This window comes from Venustampulla echinocandica, assembly GCF_003357145.1.
Source record: "Venustampulla echinocandica strain BP 5553 chromosome Unknown scaffold_1, whole genome shotgun sequence".
Classification (NCBI taxonomy): domain Eukaryota; kingdom Fungi; phylum Ascomycota; class Leotiomycetes; order Helotiales; family Pleuroascaceae; genus Venustampulla; species Venustampulla echinocandica.
The window spans coordinates 408,402-425,913 of record NW_022474206.1 but is presented as its reverse complement, the minus strand read 5'-3'; the positions used below and the strand labels follow the sequence as shown (position 1 = coordinate 425,913).

At 47.5% G+C, this 17,512-nt stretch overlaps 7 protein-coding genes across 7 annotated transcripts; 1 reads left to right on the top strand and 6 right to left on the bottom strand.

Moving 5' to 3' along the window:
• Positions 1-162: 162 nt before the first annotated feature.
• On the top strand, positions 163-864 carry BP5553_02665 (Uncharacterized protein; the record flags this gene model as incomplete). The annotated part of the gene is made up of 3 exons (XM_032011288.1): positions 163-195; positions 256-339; positions 394-864. 3 exons carry the CDS (start codon positions 163-165, stop codon positions 862-864), a joined length of 588 nt encoding a protein of 195 aa, XP_031870981.1.
• A 754-nt stretch (positions 865-1,618) lies between these two features.
• BP5553_02664 (uncharacterized protein) lies at positions 1,619-2,824 on the bottom strand (the record flags this gene model as incomplete). Its single annotated transcript, XM_032011287.1, has 2 exons — positions 1,619-2,178; positions 2,236-2,824. The coding sequence occupies 2 exons, from the start codon at positions 2,822-2,824 to the stop codon at positions 1,619-1,621; spliced, it is 1,149 nt and encodes a 382-aa protein (XP_031870980.1).
• Positions 2,825-4,277: 1,453 nt separating this feature from the next.
• Positions 4,278-5,948, bottom strand: BP5553_02663 (uncharacterized protein; the record flags this gene model as incomplete). The annotated part of the gene is made up of 1 exon (XM_032011286.1): positions 4,278-5,948. The coding sequence occupies one exon, from the start codon at positions 5,946-5,948 to the stop codon at positions 4,278-4,280; it is 1,671 nt and encodes a 556-aa protein (XP_031870979.1).
• Positions 5,949-6,993: 1,045 nt separating this feature from the next.
• On the bottom strand, positions 6,994-9,083 carry BP5553_02662 (uncharacterized protein; the record flags this gene model as incomplete). The annotated part of the gene is made up of 9 exons (XM_032011285.1): positions 6,994-7,229; positions 7,305-7,421; positions 7,609-7,662; positions 7,720-7,992; positions 8,053-8,234; positions 8,291-8,498; positions 8,547-8,672; positions 8,725-8,890; positions 8,940-9,083. The coding sequence occupies 9 exons, from the start codon at positions 9,081-9,083 to the stop codon at positions 6,994-6,996; spliced, it is 1,506 nt and encodes a 501-aa protein (XP_031870978.1).
• Positions 9,084-10,137: 1,054 nt separating this feature from the next.
• Positions 10,138-12,894, bottom strand: BP5553_02661 (RNA-binding, RBD; the record flags this gene model as incomplete). The annotated part of the gene is made up of 5 exons (XM_032011284.1): positions 10,138-11,282; positions 11,330-11,557; positions 11,608-11,826; positions 12,043-12,162; positions 12,213-12,894. 5 exons carry the CDS (start codon positions 12,892-12,894, stop codon positions 10,138-10,140), a joined length of 2,394 nt encoding a protein of 797 aa, XP_031870977.1.
• Positions 12,895-13,610: 716 nt separating this feature from the next.
• On the bottom strand, positions 13,611-15,555 carry BP5553_02660 (Uncharacterized protein; the record flags this gene model as incomplete). The annotated part of the gene is made up of 5 exons (XM_032011283.1): positions 13,611-13,980; positions 14,069-14,536; positions 14,586-14,790; positions 14,903-15,426; positions 15,491-15,555. The coding sequence occupies 5 exons, from the start codon at positions 15,553-15,555 to the stop codon at positions 13,611-13,613; spliced, it is 1,632 nt and encodes a 543-aa protein (XP_031870976.1).
• A 1,237-nt stretch (positions 15,556-16,792) lies between these two features.
• On the bottom strand, positions 16,793-17,418 carry BP5553_02659 (Cytidine deaminase; the record flags this gene model as incomplete). Its single annotated transcript, XM_032011282.1, has 3 exons — positions 16,793-16,858; positions 16,920-17,001; positions 17,069-17,418. 3 exons carry the CDS (start codon positions 17,416-17,418, stop codon positions 16,793-16,795), a joined length of 498 nt encoding a protein of 165 aa, XP_031870975.1.
• Between the last annotated feature and the right edge of the window lie 94 nt (positions 17,419-17,512).

Below are 17,512 nucleotides of genomic sequence, written 5' to 3'. Positions count from 1 at the left end.
TCCTCCTGCAACTACGATCGCGTTGAATAATTCTCCCAACATCAACATCACCATCATCATTACTTCGTTCTTGTCTGCTATATCCCCAAGCTTTAAATACTCGAAAGAAGCCGCTTTCGCCCTCCTTCCACTCAAGTTCTCAAGTTTCCGGGGCAGTTCAACATGTCGTTGAATCTGGAAAAACAGCTTTGCTTCGTGAGTTTCCTATGGCTCTTCAACATGCCTTGAACAGAACAGGCTCTGATTTATTTACAGTATGGCGCCTACCACCACAATCCAGTCAATATCGCCATACATATGACCTGTGTCCCGCTGATTCTAGCTGCCAGCATACTTCTTGTACGCCCCGAGACTTGCCGCAACATTTCGCAGTAGACACTGACAACAACCCAGGGAACGAATAGTCCAATATTAATCCCACTACCCACCTGGCTGACTGTTCCCAATCTTCCTCTCAATTTCGGGACCATCGGAGCAATATTCTATAGCGGCTTTTATATCCTCCTCGAACCTGTCGCGGGTTCGGTCCTTCTGCCGGTCATCATGGGCTGGACGGCATATTCGAACCACCTTACCTCGGCATACGGCTCGAGCGCCAATACTGCTGGGATCGTCGTCGAAATAGTCGCTTGGATCGCCCAGTTCGTTGGACACGGTGTATATGAAGGCCGTGCTCCCGCTTTGCTGGACAATTTAGTTCAAGCCCTCGTTCTCGCTCCCTTTTTTGTGTTCATGGAATTCCTGTTCATGCTCGGGTACAGGCCCGAATTGCAGAAAAGGGTTAACGAAGGCGTCGATAAGGAAATTAAGAAATTCAAGTCACAGAAGGAGAATGGGAAAGTGAATAATGGCAAGGCAAATTGAAGAAACGGCTAAGATATGACAACATCGAGGGATCGGGCGTGGTTAAGGCGGTCAGCAAATGATACGTGACGGATCGGGTTGGCAACCCGAGAGCTAGGAACTTTGTTGATGGTGGAAAGTTTCCCCATGGCGCAGCAGGAAGTTGCTGAAGGAGTTAGGCGGGTTAACGAAATACCAAAGAGCGGTGCGGTTACTTGGCGGACAGGAAGATGAGCAGCGAAAGGTTTGAGCTGCCCTCGTTCTGTTTGTATTTCCACAAATGGGCAGCATGGAGTTCTTAGGCGCTATTGGACTTATGTTAGTTTCGAATCCACACTTCCGGGCTTCTAGGCAACTTGCTTGCAGACTGATTTTACTCGTTATTTCTAGTTTATATTTGGTTTTGTTTGAGGTTCAAGGCTTGAGTTTTCAACTTTCTTTTTATACCAAGTTTATACGAAATTTAAAATAGCTTCAGATTATACATATGCTATGTGTGCTTTGCGACTAGCGAAGGTCCTATAGTCCCTGGCCGCAGCATTTTCTAGGACCGACATTCCTGCAAACTGCTTCGGCTGACGGCCAGACTCGTCGGCCCTTGGTGATGAGGGAAGGATGAGGGCGAAACAGTATGATTCAACATCAGCGATGGTGGCAAATTGGGCAACGAGACCTCCCATTTATCAACACGGGCGAGCCCTTCCACCCTACACTAACCGGAAACCCGACTCTAGCCCCTCCATTCCGTCGAACTTGATGTAAAGCCACGTTATGACTACTTTTGAGAGGCACGTTTACATCTCAGCCTTAGCGGTATAATAGGAAGAGGGTCATCTGGAGGCGGGGGCGAAGGATATGGATAGCTACCATGGGGCGTCCTTGGGAAATTCTCCCACCTCGCTCTATCAATCCCGAGTTCCTCATAGAGTGGTTCTGTGCGGTCTATCATTGTTCGTCCGGGCGGTTCCTTCCGTTGTGCTTCATCCTTGAGATGGCCATGCCCAAGAAGTCGAGAGGTATGTCCCTCCTTGTTAACCCTGAGAATTGGAGACATGGGTTGTTTTTGACTGCTTTGTGGAAAACGAGTAGTAAAGTTCTCTTCGTTACGCTCGAGTTTTTGATGGGGGGGATGTTTCGTTTTCGCTTCGTGTTCCTTTATGTCGGACCATTCTGTAAAGGATCTCAATATCTGAGCACCTGGTTGCTGTTGAAATGATTCCGCTGCCCGCATCCTTGCGGGCTCTGATGATTGTAGTTGCTCGGCCATAGTACGGAGGTGCGATCCTAGAGAAATACGAGGGAGGTGCATATTGGGGTTTTGCAACCATTTCGATCCTTAGTTGACTAGGTTAGCACTGGCCCTACCTGAATTGGCTATCATAGGTTACATACTAATACCCCGATCTTGATCTGTAGCTTCCTGTTCTATCAATGCGATGAATTCGGGTTTTCCGTAATTACAGCAGCACTGTCCGGCCACCACTCTCTCTTCCTCCGTAGGATATCGCTTTCTAGCGATACACCTGGAGCATCGCCACACTCGTCTCGCGATTATTTCATCTTGCGTTATCCAGGACTCTTGACTGTCAGACATGGAATCTGTGTCCGGGACCGGCTCATTTATGTTATGACCGGCCTCCTGATCCTCTCGTTCCTGCATTTCATACTCTACCGCCTCTGTGGCCTGCACCATAGCCGTCACTTGACCAAATGCCGGTTTCAATTTTCCGCAGCAGTCTGGGCACAATCCTTCTTTCTCCCAATCGTATTCTTCTACCTGGGGTACGATTCTGGGCTGCGGTTTCTTGAGTTTTTCAACTAGCCGACGCAGAAACGGCCTCTTTAGTTTTTCAAGTAACCGATGCAGAGCCGGTTTCTTCGTGTCAATTTTCTCTTCTCCTCTGGAAATGCTAAAGGAACGTTTAGATGACGTATCCCAATGTCCACAATATGTATATCTACAAAATGTCAGTGTACTCATCTTTGAGGAATTTCGCTGGGGACTTTACTCCGTGATAGTGGTCTTACCAAGTATTCTTTCTTTGCTAAATCAGGAGTCTTCGCAGAGACGATGCGAGGAGGGAGGAGAATTCTAAAGGTAATGGTGGATTTCAATCCTTATATAGACGTTCACAGTTCTCTGTACTATTTCTTTCTCCTTTGTTTGCATCCCCCTCTTGACAATATTTCTCTGCTGTTCTATTCATTATATTCCTTTCATATACTACATTACTATTTTTGATAAGCTACTATCTCAGCGTTAGTTAATCTTGATCATTCTATGATCCGAGATGTTTAATATCCTGCAGTCAACTAGATTCTAGGTATACGATGTCCGGCCCGAGAGCGCCAGTGAGTGCTCTCTTGACTTAAAAGATGAATACACTGGGTGGCAATTCCTTGTGAGCATTGTTTCAGAAATCAAACGCCGAAAGCTTTGTAGTTTCTAACAAAAGCAATGGTACTTTTACTGGAGCACTTCTCGCCATTTCTTTCAATTTCCGTTTCGAGCCAGACATTAACCCAGTCTTCTATGTGAATGACTTAAGGTGTGGTAAGACAAATAGTGGATATGATATGAAATATTCGGAATCTGTAAATTCTAAAGGATATCTTACAACTGTTTTAAGGGAAGGAAAAGAGCTAGTATTCCACGCCGACTCAGACTTGAGCATAGCTACACACATATAACCAAAGTCAAAAGACCAAATAACCACACGCATTGGCAACGGCAGCAATAGATTATCAGTTCTATACCCCATCTCTTTGACAGGCCAGAGGGGGTTTGCTGTTAATGAAGTTTAGATTTGTAGGTGTATTGGGAGGGTTTCTGTTAAGCCCTCCATGAGAGAAAGTTTCTCGTGGTATTCATCTCTCTCAACACACCTGCCTGCTCTATTTACCCATTACGTTATGGCATGGGACTGTTTCCATTGGAATTACTACTTGTTAGGGGAATAGATAGGATGATTAGAGTGAGATCGCTGGCTATGAAGAATAAAATGGGCGTTGAAGATTGAGAGTGTGTTACTGAGAGTGACGTAGGAGTAGCAAAAAAGGACTGAAGAGTGAGTTTGTAGATCCAAATAATTTTGGACCTGGTGTATAGATGCTGAGAAGAACTAACTTTTTAATTTTCATGTTTTCCCACCTAGATATCTGAAGGGTTAAATTCAACAATTCACAGGAAGGACAGTATTATAACGAACAATATAGATAGGGATGGTATTATAGTCGTCACAGAATCAAACTAGGTCAAATGAAATAATGGGGGTATATATTAGGGAAGCTTGGATATTAAAGTTTATTTATTAACACTTGCCTTGCAAGATCTTATATTTGAGCAATTAAAACGGGAAGACAGTGCCTGGTAGTGATTAGGAACAAGGACTTTAGACATTTTACGCCGAGCTACGAGCAAACGCCCATCAATGCTAAAGAACGATGAGCTCTGTCCGCAGACAACTGCTTTTTCTCGGGCGATAGCCAATCCTTTGCTCTGCGATGGAAGGCATTGTTTTGACACTAACCAGGTATGACCTTGTGGTGTCTACGAAGCTAGGAGAGGCTGGAATGATTGGGCTACAGTAGGCAACATTGGCCAATTCATCGCCAGTTGCTCGTTCTTGCACCATGAAGCTGTCTCTATAGGCTTCTCGGTGGCCTTTCCAGGTTTGGACATGCACTAACACGGCCGCTAAACGAGTGTCGTCTTCGTCATCGCTTTCTGAGATGTATGAACCACTGCTAGTCGAAGGACTATACCCATTCTCTTCCATGTTTATTGGCCCTTTCTCTTCCATATTTACCGGCCAATTGATATGGGTAGAGGCTATGATCATCATGTCCCTCAGATCGAGCCAAGGAGTGCTCCCTTTCAGCCAATAGTTTTCTATACCCCATTCCGGAGGACTCCGAAGGTAGTCACTAGCATCTTCAACGATCAAAGGTCTCTTGTCAAAAAATCTTTTCATATCCGTAGTTTGGAAATCTACAGGTAAGCAAAAGTACTCCCGGAGTCTCTCAAGAATGTTTGCACCTACCGAGCTAAAGGGTGACACGGTGTCTTGGGACTTGCAGGCTGGGTTGAAAAAGCGGCTCTTAGTCCTTGGGATTTCCTCTGTCAAAGGTTGCCTTTTGGCTTCCTTGTGGGATCGGACTGGGGAAATGTTCCAAGAACCACTGGAGTCCTGGACCCATGCTTCATTGTCGGGGAAAATATCCTCGACTTGAGGTTCACTTTGAGAGAGTTGCATGCAGCTAAGTAAATCATTCCCCACCCAAAGAGGGTATGGGCTTGGGATGGTATAACCGTCTTGCGAGGTTGGAATCTCGGCGTAGGCATCTTGGCTATATTCTGGACGCTGAGATTCTTCAGCCTGGTGAGAACTTTTTAACTCGTCGGGTCCAGTTGCAGATTCATCTTGTGACCTACCCTTGATTCTGTCTTCAGAGTGGTCTCGTTCCATACCCTTTTGTATGGTTTCAGCGCAGACATCCACTGCGCAGTTCTGCCTAGAAGTGCTGCCGCCTGTTTGGTATATTTCCGAGCTTCGGGCATTAGAACCCAATGATTTATCATTGCAAGGTGTCTTAGCCCGGTATTCGGGGTTGGTGAGGATTTCGCCCATCTCACTACACCTTGCACAGTTTCTATTCGTTGAAATAGCGCCATCGGCATGCCCTTGATGAAATTCCTCCCAGAACTTAAAAGCCCCATCAAGGTCACCCTGTGCCTGCATCTGCTTGGCTATTTGTTCTCCCATAAACTGTGTCTGTTTCAGGCTCTGCTTTTGCTGAGCAACAATGTTCTGTTGCACCTTCTTCAACTTTTCGACTGCAAAAGAAGCTCCACCCAAGGCAATAACCGAAATGGTTTCTTCGTGTCCCAAAGCAGGTGGTGCATGTCTAGCAGGCCTTGACACTGATAACTTAGCACTGTCATTTTCGCATGCGTGGCAGACTTGCTCACTGGCTTCGTGTACCATAGGCGAGCTATTGAAAAGACGCTTAGCGATGCCGAAGAAGGTTCCGACTGGGGTGGTCTCTTTTCTGAGGAATGTGTGTCCACATGAGTAGACTGTTGAAACAGTTCTATAAGCCATGGTGACTAATTTCTTATAGGTTGGATATTGAAAACACTTTCGGAAAACTTCGTCGGTCGGGGGAGGCCCTCGTTGCCACGTTGCCCAACAATTTATAAACAGACCATAGTCTTGTTCATGCAAGTGACTAGAGAGACAAAGCCTATGTATGCGGCAATTGAGGGACAAGAGACTTCCATGATCCGGGTGAGAATTTCTTTATCGCAAAGACGGACATTTGACTATTATACTGGGAACAAAGCATTTGCGGAGAACAATGGATCCAGTCATCCGAAATCACCTATATCCAGGCCATGACTGATACCTCAGAGTCCTTTATTTCTTTCGTTAATTAATTTAGATTACTTTGGTTGAAGTTGGGCTGAGGTATGGAGCTGCTAGTTGGTCTGTTTGGACGGTATTGGGCGAGTTCTTTTACGTAGAACAACGAATGGACTCTAGTATAGTGGTCAAAAGGTTTTGAGCACGCCCATGTTCATCACGTGGTGATAGGAGGATCAGCCTCTTAATTTCGTAGGAAGGGTATATTTAAATGCATAAATGATCAGACGGAATCCTTTCAAATTAATTGTATTCCTTGCTCTACCACCCCTTAAAGCTTAAGTACTAGTAGTGTTGACTGTTAGAATAAGGGCACCCGTTGCTGGGGGTACGGGTAGACTTGGCATAAACGTCGCATACCTAGCCATAGGTACCTAAGGTAGGTAGGTAGGTAGTAACACACTGACCGAATACCTAATTAAGCAACCGTCCTGTTTTCTTACCTATTACATTACCTATTTATTATCATTTTTGGTCATTGTGGTGCTATTGCATACTTTGGCTCATTCTGTGGCTTATAATATATCGCGACCTACCTAAGGAAGCACAATACAATTTGCTCCTTTGTGTTGGAACCACTCTTGCGAAAATATTTTATTACCGCGATGGATTTTATTATTACTCCCCAATATTTCCATTCCCACACATAGGATAGAAGTATTCTAGATTGCCGCTATGATGCCACAAGAGTAGGGTCTCCAAAATAGTGTTCACCCCTAGGGTCTCATTTACCATGTCCAGGCTTCCAATCCTTGAACGTCCTCAACCACTTTTGCACCGTCTTAATCTCCCACAGATGCGCCTGTTGAATGAATAGCGGCTCAGCAGGGATATTCTTAATACCAGAAGAGTCCCAATGATGGCCTGCCCCGGCGATCAAATACTCAGGATTGAGATCGGATGATTCTCTGACTGGGGTTCCAGGGGCGTGGTAGCAGAGTCCAAGCCACGGGTCAATTGCTATATTTGGTGTCAATTTGGATATTTACTGGAGGGGGAAGTGGGGAATGTAACAACGTGCCTCCATCGATAAACGCAAGTCTATCAGCTTGGATATTGAAGCCGCCGTATTTGTTGGTTGTTCCGAGATCTGGAGTTCGAGGGATGGTGTTGTACTTTCCGCGTGGGAAGGCCCAAGTACACCATTGTTGCCTAGATTCCAATTCAGTTTCAGAGAGTCGGAAACTATGGAAAATTTGCTTACGTATAGTCCACTTGCAACACATTCATTATTAATGATGGGCCTCGAGAAGGGGCAACTTGATATGCACCCAGTTCGGTACATGCTGTTTGGCACCAACTTAGCTCTGTGTATTGAAGTATAGAAGAATAAGCATACTTGTATACAGGTACGAGCGGCCCGGTCCATTTGATTCATCCGCCCAGAACGAAGCTACACGACAATCAGCCAAAAGTTAGAACAGCTCATACCTAGGTATGTATAACGAACCGTTTTGAGTCCCGAAGCATGATGTGCTATCGTAGTCACCACTTGGGCACAACGGTAGGAATGCTTTCTTGAAGAAATCGGCGTAGTTTCCCAGGTTGACCCAAGGTTTCCCATGAGTGTATTTTGCCAAAGCATTATCAAATGCGGTAACACTCGCAGGTGCGTTAATGTTCGTAACGTTTGAACAGAAGTCGAAAAAGTCCGGAGCGCTATAAGCAGGATACCAGTTGAGTTCTTGCCATGTATCTTTTGGGTAATTCATTGGGCCTCCAACTACATGGGGCAAATCTGTCAGATCCTTGGAAAATAATATTTAATCGTTAATAAACCTACTTGGAAACGCAATAGTCATCGCAAAATCTCTAATATCCTTGAGCTTTTCAAGTCCAAAGATAGCTTTCAGCTCATTTATAGCCTCTTCTTTATGAGAGTCCACAAGGTAATCTATCTTTTCAACAATGGCATTGACGCTCGAAATACAATCTTGAGGGCCATATTTCTGAATCGGATCATACCTGAGGAGATTCAGATTAATATTGTACTCATAAAATATAGCATGCCTGAATTTTACCATTCTGGATATGGTAAAACTGTTTTCACCGGAGCACTGGATGCGATACCACCAAAGAGAATATCTCCATACTCCTTGAGTGAAAATGCGGTTTCACCACCAGCCAAGCTTCCACCGTAGAGAATCCACGGCGTGCCAGGCGCAGTCAGATTACCTTCAACGCCAGGAAATGTTGCATGCTGAGCAAAATAAGCATTATCAGCAATAGCTAGAGCATGTTAAAAATATATAAAACACTAGGATGGGCGCGACAAACTTTGCTCTGTGGTTAGATACCGCAAGTTGTCGGTCGTACTATTGGCGAACGGGTAGCTCTTGCCATAATATCGGTCTTCAATAATCACCCCGAGACCATTGGTAGCCTCCATCAAAATCTGAATAACTAGATTGTCGCATCAGCACGCTGAAATATTTTGAGAGAGTGAGATCCCTACTTCCAGTTTGGAGATTCGAAAACCGATTCGTGCCAGAGGTTTCACCGCTAATGTAGAGGTAGACGGGTCCTCCAGGCTTGTAGTACGAGGAGTCAAAAAAGTACCTCTGCTTGAATGTCCCAGTGACATGAGGAGCATATCGAGGATTATGGGGAAAATGATCGATCTGGATCTGAGTTAGAATACGAAGAATGGGAAAAGATAATATTACAAACAGGCATATCGATCGTATTCGCCGGATACGCAGCAGATTCTCTCCGATTGAGCGGATCAGACTGCTGGTCCAACCCGCGGTGCTTAACCTTGAGCATGGCGCTTGCCAGGCCAACAAAGCCAGCCAGAACACTGAGAAACCTCATCTTGCACTTCAATTAGGGGTGAGTTAAAGCGTAGGAAGATGAGGAAATTCACGGGCAGAAGAGAGCTGACGGCTCGGAAGGAAATCAATGAAGACGACATATTGAATTCCATGGACGGTAAGCCGGCTAATCTATATGAGGAAGTTGAAGTTACCTGCAGCTGGTCGCGCAGATTGACTGGTTAACACTCCTTGCAGATACTCATTTTGTATACGACCCGATATCCTCTGCGAGTAAGCAGAAGGGCAGGCCGCTGTTGCAACTACCCGGTTCCGGGGTCCCAAGTCACAGCGTTCCATTCTGTTGGATCATTATTGACTGCTTGTTCTGACGTGCTGGAGAGATATACTCAATATCCTATTCGAGTTAGATTCTGCGGCACGTTCAAGCTTCCGGCTGCTGTACTTGGCACATAAATGTGGGGAAGGCTAAATTCATGATCACATGATGCACGCTTCACCCAGCGTAATTGCAGACAGCTTTGGATAATATACCAATGGCAATTAAGATCTACAGAAGTGGAAATCAGCAAGTACAATATCTACGTACAGTTTCGTAGTTCCAGCCTCACTTTGCATCACCTCATTTCAGAAACCATCATGCAAAGTCACGTGGCGTATGGTCCGGGTAGTCATGCGTAGAGCAGTGGAGACTTCTAAATACTCAAATAGGCCCTAGGTGGAAAAGCTATAATATTCAAGCATACCCACCTTGTATCCATTTATATCTAGCAGTTAGATAGCATAATTATCTAGTAAGGTATCACCAACTAACAATCTTAGGTAGTCCCTAGAAGAAGTAGCACAATCTAGCATCCAACAGATCAAATTAGTATAACATTCTAGTCTACAAAGTTAATTCATGGCTTCGTTACCATATTTTAATCCCCCAAAGCTCCACCCACGCTGTTCGCCATGCTAAAAGTGATTATGCGAAAGAATTTTGTACCAAGATCTCGTTCTCATACTTTCGGATCAGCTGTCAAGACCAGTGATGTCCTCTCCAGATAACCGCTTCAACCAATCCTCCGGACAGGGATTATGTCTTCATTTCTTTATGTATCGTCATTGTCGCTGTCTGGCACAAAGACTTTATCGCTATCCCGATTCGCGAGTCTAGTCTCCGCAAACATTTCCTGCAACAGTCGCGACTTATCCGTGACCTGTTTCATAGGCGGCACTGCCCGACGCGCAGGTAACATAAGTTTAGAAATCCGGCCTCCAGCTTTCCGTGCCGATGGCAGAGTCTCGGCTCCCAATAACTCGGCAATGCTAACCTCCAACTCGATATCCTCTTGAGATGGGAGAAGGTGGGCTGGCCGGACACCGTTCCTAGCGTATCCCACCATTATACCCCATCTGTCATCGCTGCTAAATCGATGATCGTCGGACTTCTGAAGAGCATCCATGGCAGAATCTACATCACTGAATCGGACGAAGCATTCCTGCTCATTCCGTTTCATGCGCAACCCCTCGTACCCAGGCATTTCAGAAAAGTACTCTCGCAGATCATCCTCAGAGGGTTCCAGCGGGAGATTCCTGACATAGAGATTATTACAAGGCGGGTTTCCGTATCCGGAATCGATGGACTGAAGCGTCGAGGCTGTGGAATATGGCCGGTAGATTTGGTGAGATGGCGTCCAGGATCCAGATGCCAAAGAGCCAGTAGTGTTTGCTCTGGTTGGTAGTCCGGCTGCATGTAGACGATCGTTTGTTGAGCTTACAGACAAGCGCTCGCTGTAAGCTAGACTCGGTAGTAACTTTTGAATATTCTCCGTAGTAAAATTAGAGTGCAATGATCTTGTATCAAATACAGTGCTCTGTATCGAATTCTCGCTCCAGGATCGTCGTCTTCTAAATGACATGTCGTCGCCGACGGAGATTCGTACGGAATTCCGCTCTGTTCCCTTCTCGGTCTTTGAAGAGTCCGATCGGCGAAGCATAGAAACCACGGGTGCCAACAATCCCACGGGGGCCATGGGGGCCACGGATTTGTTCTTTGAGGCGAGTCTGGCTCTTGAAGCCCATAACTCAGGTGTTGACAATTGAACTTGCTTTGAAAGATGGCTTTGCATACTGTGGAATATATGGGAAGCTGGGATGATGTACGCCGTTTCGGTCCCAGGAAGTCCTAGCGCTATAATGCCATATAGATCGCCGGTCTCGTAATCCACAACCCATGACCCACAGTCTCCGTCAACTACATCGGTCAGAATAGGGGTAAAGCATAATCATGGGTGGGCTTACAAAAGTTCCCATTCGTGCATCTCACCACCCACAGCTCCTGGAAGGTAATACTCCACGGTGCTTTTTGGAAAGACGGAGTCGCTGATAACCTCCCTTCCAAGGCAGTGTCCCTATTGCCTGTGCTGATTAAGACGTCTGCGTCTGCAGGGCACTGTGCTACGCCTTTGGGATGGATAGCTTCTGTATGAAAGCTTTGGTTCCGCCAGTAAATACTATTTGTCATGAACCCTAAAAACGAGTCAGCAGGATGTGATATAATTGGTCTGAATAATACTAACGGCGGTTATTAAGAGATATGTTTTCGAGCATTAATTCGGAGTTTTCAATTTCCACAAGGGCCCAATCAAGGCTTCGCTCAGGAGCAGATACAAAGATATTACCGAGCTCAGGGGAGATGTTGTCATCGGAATCCTCTAGGGTTGCGAGGAATTTTAGTTGTTCCTCGAGGCTCCTTTCTGGAGTTGGCGAAGCAGTTCGTTCCGAGTCGGGGGTCTCTCCTTTGAGGATATCAGCATTTGATACTGTTTAGAAAGACAGACTGTGCAACTAGCAATAATCGTTTGACTGCAAAATTAAAGAGTGATGGCTTCTGTTCGAGCATCAAAGTTGCTCATGCAACGATAATGATAGTCTAGCTCCGGCCACACGGGGAGGGGGGAGGGGGGGGGCCATAATAGATTCTATCATCAATAAGAATATGTGGTTTATCTCACCTCGGTTTTGAGCGCTGCTTAACCGCGGAATCCTTTTCGATGCCCACGCATGCAAGCTAGGTTCAAATGGTTCATTTCTAGAGTCCACAGCAGATGCAAGGGAATCCGGACGGACACCGTCTAGAAAGTGTTAGTAAGATGTCATGTTCCCTGATTTCCATCCATTTTACCTAGGCTTAGGCTCGCGCCCGAATCATGTTTGACGTCCGAAGAGTCGTCAAGCTTCTCAAGACCATAGAAGGCGAATTGGGGGTCCGCATCCGAACGAGAAGCCGTGCTAGAAATCTGCTTGCAGGCGTAGAGGGTGATAATTCCGTAAAATAGGCCGGCTATAAAAACAATGCCTCCGAGAGTAGCTTTCCGCGGGGACCCAGGATGTTCTCCCGAAATTAGGACAGAGACGCCGCAATGCCTCAAGGGTTCCGTGGCATAGACACCTGGGGGTAATGCTGTTACTTCGGAGGTCTCTTCCATCGATAACGGTCGACGTTGCCAGGAGCATTCAGCCATCAAAACTTGAGGGTGGCTGTCTAGAATTCCAAGCTCGATCACGAGCGCCATCGCCCGTTGGCGAACAGGCTTGTTGTAACAGCTGAAGAGAAGCGTTGGACTTGCACGCTCTGCCTCGTCCCCGATCATGAACATCTCGACCATAAGATCCGTCTCTCTTGGATCCAGGCGCTCCAATTCCTCCTGTAGGAGCTGGACGACGGGTCGTGAGATGGCCTCCCACGCGTGGTGCGCGGGGCTCTCCTCCTTGATCGCCCAACACTTGAACCTCCCGAGGGCATCCACAGATCCACAACTCTCGCCGATCGAGAGTTCTGGATCCGGCCATTGAGAACCAGACATGTTGAGGTAGCGCACCGGGGCATGGGCGGGGATCGCAGCTGAAGCCGGTGATATTAGGGAAGTCAGCGTGTTTGGTCCGCTCTCTGGATCGAGCTTTCATCCTCTCCGCATCATACTTGAGTATTATGAGAGTGGCGCAAGCAGTTCCAGGTGTCCCAGCCGGAGTGCAGCGCTTCACAAGATCGACATATTGAACGAGGAAGCTGACGGTACCAATCTGACACAAGGGTTGAAGTACTGCTCCGTAAGGCTGTATTTAGCCAATATGCGCCAGTGAGCGCCGCAGGTGCGCATCGCGACTGTGGCGCCAATAGTGTTGGCTTTCCGAAATGGATTATTGATTCTGTGCAACGTTCCAAGGCTACGCCTGCGGAGCTGAAGCCACACAGAGCCGTCTCGCCGGCCTTGGGGCCTTGAGTCCTTAGATCCTTCAAGGGCCGGCGGCTACAGGTGCTTCTTCACATGTCCAAGGCGCTTACATCGTTGAATCGCGATTGAAACCGGAAACGGAGGAGGGGAACACCAAAAGCTGAAACTGCCTACGATTACTGTATTGTAAGCGTCGCGCGGCACTACAAAGGGGTACAAGGCTTAGTACTCGAGTAAGAGTAAAGTGATTCTAGTAACTTTACAAATAAATACTCTTTACTGTATCATTATTCCAAGACTATCAAATATTCGCTAACTCCACCCATCCATCCTTCTCAGATTCCAGCTTACTCTTTCTCCGCTGGCACAGTCGCTGATTCTACGCAAGGAGTCACCTCATGAGTTGCCTTCTCGGAATCCACCGTTGCATCCTTGCCCGAATTGGCGGCACGCACAAAAACGGCCTCTCCTTTAGTCTTCCTGTCAATCACAGCTTGGATTTCGGCATCCAACCTCGATCCACCAGGCTTAGTCTTCCAAGGTCTCGGTCCATCGTCGCTAAACAGGATCTCGATTTCCTCCAATGTCTTGCCACATGTTTCAGGGTATGTGAAGTATGCCTGGACGGCCGCAGCGAAGCAAAGAATACCAAAGATGATAAAGGTCTTGTAGGTGATGTTACGGAAAGCTGGAGGAACAAACAGGCCGAGGGCGAAACTGCGGTGCGTTAGCAAACAGGACAGCTCTGCATGAATTGGAGTGACATAGGTGAATTTATAAGAAGGGGAAATAAGGGGAAACTAACTTGAAGAGCCAGTTTGCAACTGCGGCAAGAGACATTCCAGTTGCGCGAGTCTCGAGAGACCAGACTTCAGCTGCGTAAACCCAAGCCACAGGTGCAAGAGTTAAAGCGTAAACGATGATCAAAAGATAGCAGAATGCGATGATGGTATGTGCTGGTGCACCATGAACTTGAATGACGACATTTTTGTTAGGAGGGTCACCAACACCGCCGGGGACAAGAACGCCGTATGACCCCATGAGCCCCCCGACGACGAATTGGCAAATTCCCATTCCTATCGCGCCGTAAATGAGGAGGGGTCGCCGGCCAGTTTTGTCGATGAAGAAAAAGACAACGGTAGTGAAGATAATGAATAGCGCATACTGAACGCCGGAGCTGATGAGGTTGATATTGCCGTTTAGACCAGCCATTTGGAAGACGTAAACGACATAGTAGGTCATTACGTTCGCCCCAGACATCTGTTGCCAAGCCCTATAAGAGGTAAGTATATAATTTCAAGGGGGGATGAGAAGCGGCGTACTGAACACTCATTCCAGCCAATGTACGGCGCCACATGCCCTTGTAGACGAATTTTCTCCAACTGTGAGGAGCTTCTCGCTCTGCCGTTAATACGGTGTAGATTTCCTCCCACTCCGCAATGACCAGAGGATCATCGCGATTTCCGTTAGCTTGGATGTTGGCCAGGGTCTGGATAGCCTCTTCCTCCCTTCCAACTTTTGCAAGCCCTGAATAAGATTGACAAGTTAGCAAATGCTGTTTGCATAGATGAGACTGACTGGTCTAAAGAATCGGCTGCCTTCAAAACATCGAGGGCACTTTATATAAGGGTCAACTTACAGCGCGGCGAGCGAGGCAAGAATGGCAATCCAATCATGAGAATCACCGCAGGGACGAACTGAACCCCCCAAGCGGTGCGGAAAGATGCAGTTCCTGCAATGAAGGAACAGCCATAACCGGTGAAGAACATGATGAAGATACCCCATTCAATAGCAAGTTGTTGAATAACGATAATACTTCCACGCTTGTCCTTTTTGGCAATCTCGGCGAGGTAGACCGGGACCTGGGAAGAAGTAATTCCAACGCAGACGCCATTCAGGATACGGCCCGCAATGAGCTGCCCAAAGTCCTTGCAGGCAACTTGAACTGCGGTGCCAATAAGCCACCAAAGACAGGCAAAGAAGATGGAGTCACGGCGTCCCCATTTGTCGGATATAGGACCTGCCATCAAAGAGCCAACCACGGAGCCCGCAGCAAGGGCTGATCCAATGGCGCCTTGAATGATCCCATGGGGATTGTCAAAGTAGTCAAGATACTGCTTCGTGCCAACAATGGCACTCATAGATGATATGTCGAAACCGAAGCTGCGACCCTATTAGCCTGGGCCTTCCAAACATACGAGGTTGAGGCAGGTTAGGAGGTACTTACAGCATGCCACCTACCGTGGCAATAATAGCCACGAAATAGGTGTTATAAATCTTAGGTAAATGCATCTTTACTTCCAGGCGATGGCCTCAGTGCGGTGGAAGACAAGAGGAATTTGAATTTTGGACGACGATCCTGAGAAAAGCCGGAGGGAGGGTTTGGCATGGTATTTGTACCCTGTGGAACTGGCCATGATAAAATACTCCAGGACCAAGGGTGCTTTCCTTGTCCGTGATAATCAAGATTTCATGAAGCTGCAGCAGTCCATCGTTCGTCGACCCGTAGCACCTGTCGGACCCAACTCCCGCGAAACGGCCGACAGGGAGATGGATCTGCCTGTATGCATGGTTTTGGAGTCTTGGGCGCGCTGCCTCTCCGCATCGCAGCCTCCGCCGAACATGCTTCTAAAGCCTGAGGTTCGGGGAGCGGGGCCCCGCAGGCGCTGGCTGTAGGTGAACTTATGGGGTTGGTGCCGGGCAAAGTCAACACTAGCGAACCTCCCTCGGCGCCTCCAAGGCAAACTCTAACTGCCTAGGGTGGCACTAACTACTTCTCTCTCGTGAGCCTCCGTTTGGCTATTATCCGGATCGCAGGTGAATCAGGGGGAGGGAAGGGCCCGGAGAAACTAGAAACATCGAGGATCCATGCCGAGGGGGGCATAGCGACGGCGATGATGAGACAGGGAGACGTTGTGCTTGGCGGAGGAAATAGATAAACAATTGAGGAGAAGCTCCCCTGCGGGAGTCGGAGACTTGCGAGACTTGCGTCGGTCTGATTCGCGCGCATATAACAGTGACAGACAATGACCAATTTCCCCAACCCCCAGACTTGACGACCCACAGGCTCTGGTCGGGAGGGTTCACCTTGTTATGGTTGACGATTGCTCGGGAATTGACAATTGCATATGGAGTCCTTCGTACTCTGTACGTACTTCGTAGTGTGCGCCGAGTGCGTTCAGGACTGGGCAATAATAATAATAATAATACTAAACAACGAAAAGTCGATATCAAGACGAATGCTCGCACTCCGGAATATGAGTACCGTATAAGGTAAAGTACCTAGGAAGTACCTGGGTCCTTGGAGGTTGCATAGGGAGATATCGATCTCCACCAGTCGCGTTCACTTTACTCTAGGACCCCTACCTGCAAATGCAATTGTGTTGTAAACTCTCAATAAATGGTGCGACTATCGTTATTGTTGTATGATGCGGTGTAACCATGTAGCTTGTCAATTATCTGCCAAGTCTCCAATGCTTCATGTATGAATGCCCTTATCTTCAGTGCAATATATCGTTATGCGGTCCGATTAGGCTGTCGCTGGTAGAGAGCTTGGGGGAGGGAGAGCTTCTGGGCCAAAGGACAATGGAAGTAGCTGCAAAGCATAAGAGTTAATTACGCTGAATACATAAGGATGTTCAGCGGCCGCTGCTTACCTGGCTGAGCTTCATCACGATAAAAGCTCCATCCTTATCAAACATCAATACAGGTGTGTCCAGCTCGCAGAACTCGCGGATACTGATCAGTGCAAACGTCAGCCTCTTGGTACCCAGCAACCATTCCCGGCATTTAGAAGCTCACTCACAATTGCCTACACATCCCACAGGGACTGGCGGGAGGGGTGATATCTGTGGCGACAGCAACCGCCTTGAACTTCTTATGCCCCTCCGTCACCGCTTTTCCAAACGCTACCCGCTCGGCGCATGTCCCCACGGGGTACGATGCATTTTCTACGTTCGCTCCGTCGATATACCCGCCGTCATCTGTGAGGATCGTTGCTCCCACGCGGAATCGGGAGTATGGGCAGTACGCAGTGGCTTTGGCGGAGGAGCATCGCGAATGCAGCGTTTTGACCTCGGCCGGAGTCAGAGAGTATTCTTCGCATACTTTGGAGACATGAGCTTCGTTGCTGGATTGGAGCAGTGTGGTCGCCATTTTGGAGAGGGACAGAAAGAAGCAAAAGAGTTTGGGGGAATGCGAATAATACTGCTGTACAAGTAGCACCGCTACGCCAGCTCCCTTTCTGGGC